Here is a 15,637-nt window from a genome sequence, read left to right as displayed (position 1 = left end):
AGAAACCGTTGAGGACAATTGGTCTAGGTTAATGGGAGAAAAGCATCCAAATATACACCAGGGCATACAGCCGTTTCCAAGGCCACTCCACTTGAGGACAGATCGGCACTGGTTGAGGGCAAGAGATCATCAATCTTGCCTCTAATAGTTAAAATCTTTTCATTGAAGAAGTTCATGAAGTCATTACTACTGAGGTCTATAGGAATACACGGCTCCACAGAGCTGTGACTCTCTGTCAGCCTGGCTACAGTGCTAAAGAGAACCCTGGGGTTGTTCTTATTTTTCTCTATTACTGATGAGTAATAGGCTGCTCTGGCATTACGGAGAGCCTTTTTATATGTTTTAAGACTATCTCTCCAAACTAAACGTGATTCTTCCAGATTGGTGGAACGCCATATACTTTCGAGCTTTCGTGAAGTTTGCTTTAGGTCACGGGTCTGAGGGTTATACCAGGGAGCAAACCTCCTTTGCCTCACTGTCTTTTTCTTCAGTGGGGCTATCGAGTCTAGTGTCATTCTCAGTGAGCCTGTAGCACTATTGACAATATGATCAATCTAGGACGGACTAAAGTTAGCACAGGAGTCCTCTGTCACATTGAGACGTGGTATTGAATCAAATGCAGAAGGAATCTCTTCTTTAAATTTAGCTACAGCACTGTCAGTTAGACATCTGGTGTAGAAACTTTTGACTAACGGTGTATACTCCGGGAGTATAAACTCAAAAGTTATGAGGTAATGGTCTGACAGAAGAGGGTTCTGTGGGAAGACCTCCAAATGCTCAATGTCAATGCCATATGTAAGAACAAGGTGGAGGGTGTGGCCAAAGCAGTGAGTGGGTTTCTGTACTCTGACAGAAGCCAATCGAGTCCAACAATGAGATAAATGCAGCATTAAGGCAATCATTGTCAATATCCACATGAATATTAAAATCTCCTACAATAATAACCGTATCAGTTTTAAGGACTAAACTTGATAGAAACTCTGAAAATTCAGATATAAATTCTGAATATGGACCTGGTGGCCGGTACAGTATAACAAATAGAATTGGCTGTAATGTTTTCCAGGTTGGATGTGAAAGACTAAGAACAAGGCTTTCAAATGAGTTGTAGTTTAGTTTAGGTTTAGGATTCATTAATAGGCTTGAGTCAAAGATGGCTGCTACTCCACCTCCTCGGCCGGTGCCTCGAGGAATGTGAGTATTAATATGACTTGGAGGAGTTGATTCATTTAGGCTGACATATTCTTCATGGCTCAGCCAGGTTTCAGTAAGACACAATAAATCATTGTGATTGTCTGATATTAAATAATTAATGAATACGATTGGATCTTTCTTCTATCTTACTCCTGGTATCCTGATTAACCTGCACACCCTCTGTTTGTGCAGGCTCAGCAGGCGAGTTCCAACCCTCTGGGTTCAGGCCTGGGTTATCTGGATCACATCTGCCAACTCATCGAGAAGATTGGCCAGCTGCAGGAAACCAACCTCCAGCTGCAGAGGCAGATCTGCAGCTTGCAAAAGGACGACAGGATGACAACGACCAAAGAGGTGTGTTCTTTGTGGGAATGTGGAGGTCAAAAGAAAAGAAAAGGGTGTATGAGAAAAACCGAGAGTGTCCGTGCTGCCAAGCCAAACAGTCATGGATGAGGTGAAAGCTTTCATTGATCGTTTGTGAGTTGCTGATGTGTCTCCCAAGAAATGTGTCCGTGCTCGTTATGGGTTCTCATGCGATGCGTATGTGGGACTCGTGGAGGAGGTTGTGCTTGACATCTATAGTGTGTTCTTGTGTTTTAGAAATGTAGAGCTAGAGGTTGTAATCAAGGCTCCACGTGGTAGCATGGACTACCTGCTCACTGTCTTCATTATTGTACGTTATGAGTCTAATGATGGATGTGTTAGCATATCTCCTTATGTCCGAATGGTGACTGAGGTGTGGTGGGATGTGAAGGGATTTATATTGCGGGAGAAGAGGCAGGGTGAAAGGTCATTAGACTGTTCTGAGGTCAGAAAGGCTATTCGTCTTAACCCTCTGTTCAATCCAATTCAATTTTATTTATACAGCCCAATATCAAAAATTACAAACTTGCCTCAGAGGACTTTACTATTGGCGCTGTAGGCAAACTGATAAACATCCATCAGAAGGATGGTGATGGATTTCAAATAAGATAGGATGATGCATTTAAACGCCGTCATCATCACAGATGAAGTTCAATCAGGGAGAGACCGTTTAGATAAAGACAGGATGCATGTTTATTGTTAACAGATGATATGAAATGATGAAGTCTCAGAGTCTTTGGCGCTTGGACTCTATGGGGAGATTTGCAATTGAGGGCCGACGCCCCGATCAACAACCAGATAGATCCCCCCGTGGAGTCCAGACCTGGTGCTGATGAGCTGATGGAATGATGAGTTGATGAAGCTGATGGATCCGTGGAGACTGGGCGGAGATGGGGAGGTGGAGGAGATGGGGAGGTGGAGGAGATGGGGAGGTGGAGGAGATGGGGAGGAGGAGGAGTTTGGGAGGTGGAGGAGATGGGGAGGTGGAGGGGTGCGTAACAGCAGCATGAAAGAACTGAAGACAGTCATATTTAAATGAGACAGCACCAAGATGATTGGCTAGCCGTGTCATTGTTTCCTTGTGCTGATTGGATAGAGGGGATCAGCTGATCTGCGCAGCTGGTGTCATGATTGACGGTGCAGAACAATGACAGCAAGTAAACAATGAGTGAGCATGCTGAGGAATGATTGGCAGGAATGTGAGGAATAGATGGCGGGCTGAGGGGTCTGGTCTTCCTGTCTGAACTCCATTTGTTGATCCAGGAGATCTCGGTGGAGTCCTTGTAATGTGTGTTACTGTATGGAGGGAGGGGGGGTGGGGGACATGGTGGAGGCAGTTAAGCTGCACTGTGATTGAGTACAGCTGGACTGATCCGGTCCGGGCCTGCTTCTTTCCTCTTGAGGAAACGAACGGGACCCTCGCCTCTTCCTCCTGAATGTAGAATGGAAGGGTGGAGAGGAGGAGGAAGAGGAAATATGCTGTGCTTTAAGAATAAAACTTAAAAAAAGATTTATTTTTTCATATCTGAGTATCTGATACTATATTTGAGAACCTTTTTGTGGCAGTGTAATCATCACTCCTTTCCCACTTCAGGGTTCACTAAACAAGGGGAATGTTGAGTTCAAGGACTTGGCACAATATTAAGTAACAAGGGTATTCAGAATTCCTGGACTGACACTAGTGCAGTCAGTTTTGGGCTCAGAGGCCAGAACAGCTTTCCACTTGGGCACAAGCTGAAGCCAGCAGGAGTCAAGGACTTCAAGTGAAGAGAGTGACAAAGAGAGAGAGAAGAAAAGCTCTTTGACACATATTTAATTCATACAACCACCATTTTAGAGTTCATGAATCATCATACCTTTTCATTTGTAACTAATATTCCTTCATCCACCTCCAGACTGAACATATCTATGTATTGACTCCTGCTGTGATGTATGAGTCTCTTTGGTTATTTACGGACAGGAACAAATGGAGAGGGCATTCATCATTCATGCTGTTTCTGTTCCTCCTTGACTGACTGTTTAGTACCTCAAACAGCCTTATCGTTTGCTTCAGGGTTCGGGGTCATTGGCTCACGGTGTCTCCTTTGAATCCCCAAAGATGTGATAAACTCCTGTGTGAGTGCTTCCCATAAAGATAGGCTCAAGATAAGGCTCAAAATGACAAATGCACAATAAATATATGAGCAGGGAGAGCTGGTATGACAACAACAGATAACGTTACAGACAGGAACACATTATTGATGTATCAATACCAGGTGTTATTTTGTACATATGTACAATGACTTCTAGCTAATTTGACTTTGAATGGACGTTGCACATTCTTACTTTTGACCCTGTCAGTCGAGATCAAGGAGACGTATTATAGCGTCAAAAGTAACACAAAGTAACGCTATGAACGGGAGTGAATTCATTTTAATAGTGTTTTTTCTCATCATGTCTGACAATGTTCTTGTTAATGCTAGTGCAGCACATGATAACCTTTATCCAAATAAACTATTTAATAGAATTTTCAATTGAATCAAACCTTTCACAAAAAACAGTATGAACAGTAAACTGTTAAAGAAATGTATCAATATAACTGTCATTCAGACAACTTTATTGATACAAAAGAATAAACAATGGCTCCTAACAGTCTACTGAATAACTTGACACGACAAACGTCCAGATGTGCTGAAGTACTAACTAATCTGATCACGACTCATGAAACAATAAACACAGTGACAATATGAAGTATCAATGTGATTGTTAGTATTTCTGGTGACTTGTATGGGCTTGGAGAACATCTTTGCATGACTGTTCTCTCATCACTATGTGGAGTTCCTTGTGTGTTAATACTACAGTTTCTTACTTGAAGGTACTGAAAGGAATGCTTTCCATCATCAAGCGTTTCTTTGTAGATCATCAAAAGAATAGAATACTTCCTTGTTACAGAAAAGACTGTTTGCTCAATTTTGGTAATCTGGTAAACTAAACACATTTGGTAAATGTAGATGTTGTCATGAGCATACAGATAAAAAGGAGCACAACCATATTTCATGAGCGTCGTGGACTCCTCTTCACTGCCCGGTGGGGCTGCACGGGATCAACATCTAGCTGGGATACAAACAAGTTCTGCCTAATCTGAAGGCCTCGTTTTGCCCTTTATTGAGGCTCAAAAACTGAGATCCATGAAAAAGTTTGGTCTCATTTTGCAGATTATGTCCACACCCGATATGTTATGATCCCAAAAATGTATTCACGATACAACATTACCAAATCCCTGTTTGTTTGTTTTGGTCTGCCATCTTGACAGCCATTATATATAAAAAGAACATTGATATTGTTCATGTTTTTTATTGTGTTACCTCATTCTGTAATCAGATGCTTCATAAATAAATACCGGAGACCTGGTCGAACCCTGAATACCCAAAATGATGAGTCGTGGAATATGAATGTAGTGGTTATGTAATGAAGCTGAGAGGGCTCTTTGTGTTGATATCAGGAGGGAAATGTGTGTGTAGGCGGATGTGCACTTGGATGTGTTGCTCTGAAGACCCATTGGAACCTTTCCTCCACTTTAGGAGAACTACTTTTGAGCATGGGGAGAGATTATGGGGAAATATTCAGGAATTGACTTTATATAATGAGCCACTTGGATTGCATGATGAAGTCATGCATCTGTACACCTACACTGTTTCAACATGATACAAAAGAGCCGAAGAAAACACGTCTCAACGCGGCTGTAATCTCCTCCAAGTGATGCCGTTGTCATAGCGATATGTCTTGAACATTTATTTGACTTTCTTTGAAACTTTCCATTTAAAATCACATCATAGAGACATGTTTGTGTCTTCTTCCTGCACAGGACTTTTTCCAGCATCACTGCAGCTGTGGTGCAGCCAGCATGGCTTTCCAGGACATTCAGAAGAGACAGTCCAGAAGTGAGTGTCTGTCACCCAGTGGAACCCTCTCGGACCTCTCCACCATCCACGAGGTCACCCGGCTTCCACTAGTACCGACCAGAGGAGGTAATGTTGTGGCATATTTTACTTGATTTGCTGGAAAAAGAAAAGACATTATACATAAATGACAGTCTTCCTCTGGGCTGGCTAGAAACGGGGAAAGAGAGAGGGGTACGATGAGGGGTATGCAACAAAGGTCCCAAGGACAAGACAGGTAACACAAGCATGTAAATACATCCAAACTCTCATTCGTATGTAAGGTCTAAGGTTCATTTATTGCCAATGTAGAACAGGGTTTTGCAATGAAATCCTATCTTGCCATCTCCTGGGTGAAGCGGCTGTGGTTTTGTCTTTTAATATCCTTTGGGCTTTTGGCAGGCACCTCTTGTCACCAATATCACTGATGTTCTGCAGATGGGTACCAACGATGTTCATCCCACTTCCTGCTTCATCTTTGACCTATTGTACTTCAGAATTAAATAAGATAGACAGGTACTGCATTAACTAAATGCCGGCCTGAATAACAGTTCAAATACCAGCATCAGGTTTTAATGAAGACATGTTGGTTGAATGTTAGATGCTGCATGCAATGCGGCTGCAGCTCAAAGCTAGAGCTGGTCCTCCTCCAGTCCGCATGTCACAGTGTACTGAGGGAAGATACTGAACCCCAAATGGTGTGTCTGAATGTGCATCAGTTATGATCCTGACGAGCAGGTGACAGCTTGCTTGGCAGCCTCTGCCACCAGTGTATGAATGTGTGTGTGAAGGCAAACTGCCATATGAATGCATTTACCATTTAATGGGAAGCCAGTTCAGAGCAACAGCAGGATTAATGTGCTCTCTTTTTCTTTCTTCCGTCTTTATTAAAAGTCTGTTGGGAGACCAGCTGCATTTTTCTTTTCACCGTCTGGCGCAGAACTCCTAAAATCGTCCATAAAGGAGGTTTCAATCACTGTGCTCTGGCTAAGTGTGATAGAAAAGGACAAGTGAGTACAAGTAACTCCTCTAGATTCACTTCATTCTTTAGTGGACAGACTGTTTCTCTGAGACATAGAGTCGTTGTTTTCTCTGGAGGTCACTGAAACCAGCCCTGCTTAACCTTTAGCATTTAATTACTAGTAGGATCAACACTTAATAACCTGCCCCAGTGGGATGTGTCAACAAACACACGTGCACAACTGCGTATTAATGTTTTAATTTCAGTGTTTTCCTGACATGTTCCTCAATTGGATCTATTACTGTAGGTATGTTATTAAAAGCCTCGAGCAGCGCTTAAGTTTCATGCCATCATTATTGTTTTCGGAGCAGGTCACCGTGGCTGACAGCTGGGTGGTCCCGTGGGGAAGATGAAATTATGACTCAAATGGGACGCAGGCGGAATTCCCGGCATCCTGCTCATGGCAGGAACATACGATGTCCTGTGGAATCTGAAATGCCTTAGTTCTTCCTCTCATAGGCAGGAAACTGCATCTGGAGAAGAGGTTGAGAAGTCAGCAGAGAAAGGGGGCCCAGCTTAGTGCAGTAAGTGGAGTGGATAGCTGTGACCGGGCCATGGTTAAATGGTGTACACTCTTAGAAATAGAGGTTACTTGTCTTGTTACCATAGGATGAACCACTTTAGGGCTCCTGGCAAAACCTTTGGTAAAGGTAAGGCTTAGGGTTAGGTTAAGGGGTACTTTTGGGTTGTTGCATTCACTGACAAAGAGGAAAAGACGATGGTGAATGGACAGATATATAGCACCGTTCTAGTCTTCAAACCACTCAAAGGGCTGTACACTATAAGTCAATATTCACCATTCACACACATACTAATGGCACAGTGTTCAGTGTCTTTGTACCATATTCCTCCCAATGATGGTCTTGCACTTGACTGGTGATTTCAAATGTATTGATACATTTCCAAAACCAACGTAAGAGCTGTGTACAAAGGCACAAAACGATAATTATGTGTTAGCTTACTCCTCGGTAGCATTAATATAGCAGCCAAAACTTAGGCTCATTTCCTTGAAACATACAGTTATTACAATTATGACATTTATTACAACTTAAACTAACCTTGTGCCTCTTCGGGGGAGTGCTAATACCATGACCGTCTCTGTTTTGCATTTAAATCGAACATATTTTCCGTACCCTTTACGCTCATGGGGAGAGTGGTCATCTTGAGACCACAAGGTCGCCGGTTCGATCCCCGCTCCTTGAGCACGACACTGAACCCCCAGTTGCTCCCCGGGTGCTTCACTGCAGCCCACTGGTCCTAAGGATGGGTTAAATGCAGAGAACAAACGTTATCTATATATGTAAAAATGTGTAATATGACAATAAAATATGGAATTTATTAAATCTGCGCACAATGCGACTTCCTTTTTAACTCCGTCAGCCGCCTTAAAAACAAAAGCATCTTAAAACAGGAAACAAGATAAATGACAAAAACAACAACATTGATTGAAACAATTTTGAAAGCCAAAACACAAATTCAATTCAATTCAGTTTATTTTGTATAGCCCAAAATCACAAACTCCCCTCAGAGGGCTTTACAATCTGTACACATAGGACATCCCTGACCTTTGACCTCACATAGGATCAGGAAAAACTCCCAAATAACAGAAAAAACCCTTTCAGGAGGAAAAAAGTGAATTGGGTTACTTACATTCCTGCCAAAGGACACTTCGACATGCAGACTGGAGGAGATCGAACTGTCGGCGTTCAGATTGAGAGACAACCTGCTCTGAGTGAGTCACAGCCCTCCCAATGTAAAAGTTCACTCTGAAATGTTCCAAATGCGTATCGACTGACTTTCATGTACTTCGGCTGCACTCACACCAAATCCTGTTTTATAGCGGTTAGTTGACGTGACTCCAAGCTAGTGTGCCGGCTCTGTGAGGGACTCTCTGCATCCATGGATTGAAATAAACACATTTACTTTCAATAACTAACCAGGATGCAAGGCCGTTCAAAGCGGTGCTTTGTGCACTGGAGCTCAGGGCCAAACAGAGTGACTCAACATGGAACCGAACGTTACACTCCATTGGGTTCTGGTTCTTCATGCCGCTCTGCTTCTTATAGCCAGTGAGGTGATTGGCGATCTCAGTGGGGCTTTGTGTTGGTTCTGTTTGACTGGCGCTTTTACTGCAATGCTTTATTTGATGTGTAGCCTTTCACACACAACACGAGAGACTGGAGACCGGTTTTATACGTTTCCTTGTCTAGCAGAGCGGCGTGATAAGTAGAAACTGCGAGCCCACGTGATGAGGGGAGGTGTGTTTACATGGACGTGGGAGAACAGAGGCAGAAACAGGCCTGTGCTGAGTTCCATCACCATTTGTCATAACAGTCATCACTCCCTTTCCAACATGCAAGCAAAGGATCCAACATGTGAACCAACACTTTCCCTCAGAAAACCAAAAACTAGAGTAAGTGGGTACATGTGACACGGATTGTCTAATATTTAATCAAAACCACAATCTTTTCTCTAAACCTAAGCCTAACTGCTCTTGGCCACAGGAAACACAAATTCCAGTCTCTGGTGTCAAATTCCTGTGCTATGTACTCCCAATGTCCACAGGGACCACCTCCTTTAGGCCTCTGTGGGTTCAATAAGATACGTGCCTCATGAACTAGATAATAATTGCCACTGAACATAACCCAGCTACGCACACACACAGCTACCCTCTGTTTGTGATTTGTGTTTCAGACGCGAGTAGTGCGGGTTGGACACCCGTCCCCCTGTGGAGGAGAGGCTTGTACCGAAGGAGTTACACTGAGGGGGAGGTCCCCTTCCTCGGGGACAGCACCGAACATCTCTCCATTCCCCAGCGCAGGGTGAGTCACGTGCTCAAGCTATCGGCTCACTGCGCGAATCACACTCTGCAATGTCTTGGTAGTGTTTAACAAAGGACCTGTCCATGTGAAGACATATGGAGCACGACTTGAAAATGCATTGCAGCATCACAAATGTCCAAAGACAGGAGCACAAACACGTTTGATTTCCGATGAGCGGCCACAAACACGCAGTCAGTGCATCCATCGCTAGCTAGCGTACAGCTCATGGACATTTGGTACATTTGACTTCACAAACGGACTTTGCACGAATGACCCTTCCCTTCCTGTCTGAACACACCTTAACAAACATGCCGGCCTGTGGGCGCTGCAGGTCTCGAGAACCTTTGTCTAGAAGTCACTTTGTCACAGCTTGAAAGTCCATTCTTATTAAATGGTCGTCCTTGTGTGTCTTTGTGTTCAGCTGAGTGAAAACTACACATGGGGCCGAGTCAAAGACCTGGTGAGGAAAACTAAGATGAGGAACCAAAGCAGGCTGGGGCTGACTTCCCACTCACTGAAGATGTCCTGCCCACAACTCTACATGTGAGGAACACACTCCTTTCTTCTTTGCTGTGTAATCGCTATAAACTGTGTATGGACCATAATACTACATCAACCCATGACCCCCTCTCCACATACTTCCATTTATAGGGAACTGTTTGTTTCTGCTTTGGAGTAGGCCACTTGCATCCATCCAGTGCAGAAGCCTGCTTTTGGTCTTTTCAATCAATGAAATATTTGGAGAGTTGTTCCTGATCTGATGTGAGGTCAAAGGTCAGGGATGTCGTATGTGTACAGATTGTAAAGCCCTCTGAGGATAATTTGTGATTCTGGTCTATACAAAATAAACTGAATTGAATTGAATATATATATATATATTTTATTTATTTGACCGTTGACTCAATGGTTGAGGGCAGGCACAAAGCCAGGTCCATAAAGAAATGCTTTCCAGTTTTGTTTGGAAGAACTTGACTGACCTAAACCCCATCACACACCTTTGGGATGAACACTGACTGATTTGTGTCAATCAGCTGGACCGAACAGGTGGGTGTTACTACCTGCTGGACATTTCTGCCTGTCCACTTCACCGTTGGACTGTTGGAGGTGGCACGGTTGTTGTTTTTGGCCCGTCTGCTGTACACAGAGGGGGGCGACCGCTTCGTTACTGAACCACTGATGGAGGTTCCGGCGGCAGGGCAGGGTGTCATAGGATGCCCAGAGAAGGAAGCTGAGCCCGACTGGCGCGATCTTCCACAGGTTGGCCCAGTGAACTGACCCAGTGTCCTCCCATGTCACCCAGCCTCCCTGTGATCATGTGACACTGCTTTGATGTCGTATCCCGAGCCACAGCTGCCCGTGTGTGCATGCCTCTTCCGGCCTGTTCAGACAGGGACATCTGCACATCTCACTTCCGGTTCGGGGGACCCCCTTTACTCCTCCCTCCTTTACTGCCTCCCCCTGCTTGTAGGGGGATGGATTGGTTCAGCAGCTGGTGAGTCACAAAGGCAAACTCACTCCAGCTGCGTGTTAGAGAAGCATCTTCGGATTCTGTCCATCCTGCTGGATGCTGATGAGGGTATCTAGTACATCTTCAGGGTGACGATGTGACACCACTTTTACTCTTCTGCGAGTGGTCTCCGGGGTTGATTCTCTTTTGGTTTTACAGCCCTCAAATTATACCCTCATTTATTTTTTTTAACAGCTAACTGATAGAGCTGCTTATGCTAATTCTGGATCACACGATTTGTACTTTAAGTGTATACCACACTGTTTGGTGTCTTATTTAGATTTACTCTAAACAGAAAGGAAGATGAATATTAATGATAGATTTAGAACCAAACTGAAGACTTTCACAACAAATCTTCATTCTGACACAATGTCAGTTTGATGTGAAATGTCCAAACCGCCTCAAATTTCAGACACACAGATTGTCATATTTGATTAATTGTGTGGTAAAAGATATGACAAGTATAACCATTTCATCCCGATTTCCCTTTATTCTAGATTCAAAGAAGTATGGAACATTGAAAAGTCTTAAATCTGTCACCAGATATTTCACTGACAAAGGCATGGGTCATCCATTTGGATTGAAATGGCAAAACCCTTGAAAATGAGCCGTGCCTGTTTCCTTCGTTTCATAAAGAAAACCTAAAAAAACCCAGAAAGAATGACGGTAATTTGACTGCAGTGAAAATAAGCCAGCGTGGAGGGAAAGAAAGGCATTTTTGGCGTGGAAAAGTGGTGACAGCTTCAGTGACTGTTGAGCAAGAAGAAGAGAGTGACGGGTTCCTGGCAGGGCGACTTACAGGGAGCTATTATTTTTGACCGAGAGAGGTGGGGTCTGAGTGTGGATGAACTGTGGCTTTCCTTTTTTTGAGAGGTTGAGCAGTGTAGGAATCTGTTGGGAGGTGGAGGGCTGCCGGCCCCTCAGCCTCTCCCCGTCCTGCCCGGGGCTTGGCACGGACCCAGCAGACAGATGAGGGGGTTGGAGTCTCAGGCCGGAGGTATGCCTGGAGGAGTGGGAGATTTACCCCCTGGATTTAAGCTCAGTCATGGTGAGATATGGCTGCAGTCCAGGATTCATTTGAAAGAACACCACCCTCCTGCAGCGCTTCTGACTATGTGGCAATCACGGACAGTATATGTTCTCTCACACTCCCAGGCTGAGCTGCCCTGATGTCAACCAGGAACCCTGTATAGAGCCTGTAGCTCACAGTCATTTCTGTCTCCTCTTCTTTACAGGCCTGATCTGGAACCCGTGGAACCTGCTTGCAGAAACCGGAACTCCATGATAGCCTTGGGCCACCAGAGCAAACTGGACTTCCCTTGGCTACAATAAATCATTCAGGAAGACGATGAGTGCCGTCTCCAAAGGTCTAGCATCAGGTCTGGGAGAATACCCAGCATGCATAATCAACAAATCCTCACGTTTCTATTCCGGCAAAAGCTGTTAAACCGGGAAAATATAGGGAACGGGGTCCAGGCGAAGCAAAGAGTATCGAAGCAAAGAGTATCGAAGCAAAGAGTATCGAAGCAAAGAGTATCGAAGCAAAGAGACGCAACTCGGGTGCTTTTGAGTAAATCTCCACCACAGGGCGCTGCTGTAGCACTGCTGCCATGTTGAACTGGAACCCCAATGAGTCTGTGACCATGGAGGTATTCAGATACATGTGTACATCACAGGATGATGTCTTCCCAGTACAAACACTGAAAAAGCCCTCATTTAAATGTTGACGTCCTCAAAGTTCCAGAGTTATCTTCCTTGGCATAATGAGTGTTTTTGTGAAACTCATTAATTGTGTGTTGCAGTGTACATGAAAGGCATAAGTGATGCTGCCATGAATAAGACCATAAGTCCACTACATGTATGGAATGATCTACACTGTGACACAATTGACCTGCATTATACATTCTCGGCTGATACTCTTTACACTTCTATCGGTTTAAATTAGGATGCTGCAAAATCTGTAACAATACAACTAATGTGAAACATGTCATAAATGTTTTAAATGTGTTATTGACAAATTACTGATTTGCATAACCAGAGTGCATGCAGAGATAATGTGTATGAGGAGCGCAGGAGAAATACACTTTAACATCTTCAGCCCATAACTCTGATGACCGGATGTTATGGAGAAACAAGTATAAGTATAAGTGGTTTATTCAATGCACAGCTTGTGTTTGACACATTAAGCGCTGTGGTACATACTGAAACTCTGTCATCTCCCAGACAAGATACAGGATTCATAAGTCATAGTAAAGGAAAAGGGTGAGGACTAGTAATAATTTCATACGACGCTGTAAAGGCCACGTTCTGTCCCCGATGGCTGAATCCCAGAAGCAGTACAGAACAAATAACCAAACGCATGCTATTCCAAAGGTCATGCTTCTCATTATGAAGATCTGGAATGTTTCAATCGAGTTTTTTGGAATCCAAGTCCAACAGGACTGCTTGCTTGAGCTGAATGAGATCAGACGTTTTTTTAGGCTTATGAGTTGCAAAATAGATTCAAATCATGAAGAACAATTGAACCCTTCAATATATCTGTGTGGAAGAAAAGGTTTTTGAACCTAAAGAATGTAATGTATAATAATATGTTACTGTGTGGAACAGCAGCAGCTCACCTGAACTGTTGTAATTTTAATCTGATTAAGGTGAGTTCAGACTGGACAGTTGGCCGGTGTACAGACGTTAGCTAGTGAGCAATATAGCATCGATTGTTCTCAAAACTTACGGAACTGGTTCTTCCTGCTGTTTTACTCCTGATTGACTTTGTCAATAACTAAAATCAGGATTGTTCAGAATAATAAGCTCAAAGGTGAAATATTTCAGATCTTTGTCTCAGTTGTAACCATATGCATAAACGTGTGTCTTTGCATTGACTTGATATGCAGTCCAGTGTGATTTAGATTTAGTCTGAACACACCCTTAAACCACTTTGTACGTATATGTAGTTGGCTATATATATATATATATATATATATATATATATATATATATATATATACACACATTGTTGGCCAACAGAGAGCAAAAGACACAACATTTAACAAGACACGATTGCATAATCACTAAATCACACTCCCCTCGTTGGTTCGAGTACAAAAGAAAATGGTAAAATTAACAATATTTTCTCTCTCTACAGAATAACCTGATGAAATACATTTTGATGACAAACTGAGTCAAGCAACAAATAAGTGTTAACTGCTTTGTTGATTAGTGCAAAGAGCTTCCAACTCACAAACATTGAGCGTTCCAATTCCACCATCATACCTGGTGTAATGCTTCAGCAATATTGTTTGGATATTATGATACTAAGGAATCCTCCATTACTGCATGCTATTGTACTCCAAAAAGGAAAAACAATGTCTTTACTGTAAACTGTACAAAGTAAAAGAGGGATTCTGACAGACAAGTTTTTAAAATAAATTATATCTGATGTTTATCTGCATGACATCAGACTGTTTATGTATTATATGTTGCAGTATGCATATTGCATTAATATTCAAATGTATTTTTCAATTAAAATGAAATCAAAAGAATATACTCATGTTATATGATTTTGTTTACTGAATTGATTTTTACTCACAAACACATTGATGGCAGTGAGTGTAACCACACAGTCTGTCAAACCTTGGCTTTCTAATCAGCCACAGGTGGATTCATCCAATGAGGAGGCTGCTATTGTCTTTAGATATGCAGGCAATACAGTGTATTGAATCAATAAAAGACATGATTTGCTTCGGGATCAATAGAGAACTAGTGCGGGACACACATGAAGACTCAGATGAGCAGATAGAAATAAAATACTATAACGAAGCAAAAAGAGAACAAGACCAGAGTCTAAAAGGCAGAAACAGGTCACAGGTCACAGGTCACAACACCTCCACGTGACAACAAAGACAAACTGACAAAAGACTAGAGATACACATCGTATGACGAGAGGCAGGTGAACTGTGGGGCGGACCAACACACGGGCAGGAAAGGCAGGAGGTAGTAGAGGACAAGAGGAGAGGACTTTCAAACTAAAACAGGAAACAAACTATAACAAAAACTTTGACCAAAAATGAAGCTTGATATTTGTACCGCCGTCATCGCTGAAGCACAGCCCCTCCTCGCCCCCCCAGGCTAACACTGTTAGCTCTGTCTGCACTGTTTGTAATGTTAGGAGCTACTAGGCATCTGCTAGTAGCCTCCTGCTACCTGCTATTAGCCACCTGCTATTAGCCACCTGCTAGTAGCCGCCTGCTAGTAGCCGCCTGCTAGTAGCCGCCACCATGTGGGGAGTCGTGGGGAAGCTTTAATTAAGAAAAGGGCGCCAGGAGGCTGACAGGCAGGTGTTGTGCTGTTGTGTGCTGGAGCAAACAACTGTACTTACATAGAGCTGTGTCCATTTTCTATTGGAGGTAACCTTAAAGACCATTACCACAACACTTTGCCTGCTCTAGTTAGTACATGTAATGCCGACTGCAGGCCATCTGGGAGTTTCACCTCCAGGGCCCCACATTTCCTGCTATAATTCACTGACACACTTGAATGGAACAGAGACAATATTAGATACATCTGTGCTTTTTCTGATAATTCAAACAGAAGTCATACATAATAGTACTAGTAGAAGTCGTTTTTCATGACTATGATATCATTATAAATACCAAGTGTTACATACATTCTGATTGTGTTGCTTATAGAAATGACCATCAGTCTTGACTGGCCTCCGGTGGTCACAGCGAGGAAGCACAGCCAAAAAAAAGAAAAAGGTTGGAGCTGTCCTCCTGTAGTTTACTGTACAATTGCCATTTTTTGTTTTGTTTTATTCTATTCA

At 43.1% G+C, this 15,637-nt stretch overlaps 1 protein-coding gene across 1 annotated transcript in view; it reads left to right on the top strand.

Annotated features, from left to right (window-relative positions):
* Positions 1-13,768, top strand: part of si:ch211-250c4.3 (uncharacterized protein LOC100535981 homolog) — a 33,282-nt gene extending 19,514 nt beyond the window's left edge. Inside the window, exons 3-7 of the mRNA XM_034552176.1 lie at positions 1,384-1,545; positions 5,399-5,561; positions 9,187-9,314; positions 9,736-9,857; positions 12,057-13,768. Of these exons, the coding sequence (XP_034408067.1) occupies positions 1,384-1,545; positions 5,399-5,561; positions 9,187-9,314; positions 9,736-9,857; positions 12,057-12,153 (672 nt within the window). The 3' untranslated portion in view covers positions 12,154-13,768. The remainder of the gene's footprint in view (positions 1-1,383; positions 1,546-5,398; positions 5,562-9,186; positions 9,315-9,735; positions 9,858-12,056) is intronic.
* The last annotated feature ends 1,869 nt before the right edge of the window (positions 13,769-15,637 follow it).

This window comes from Cyclopterus lumpus, chromosome 15 (genome assembly GCF_009769545.1).
Source record: "Cyclopterus lumpus isolate fCycLum1 chromosome 15, fCycLum1.pri, whole genome shotgun sequence".
Lineage (NCBI taxonomy): Eukaryota > Metazoa > Chordata > Actinopteri > Perciformes > Cyclopteridae > Cyclopterus > Cyclopterus lumpus.
Note: the sequence above shows the minus strand (reverse complement) of the source record. Positions and strands in the feature narration are given on the sequence as shown.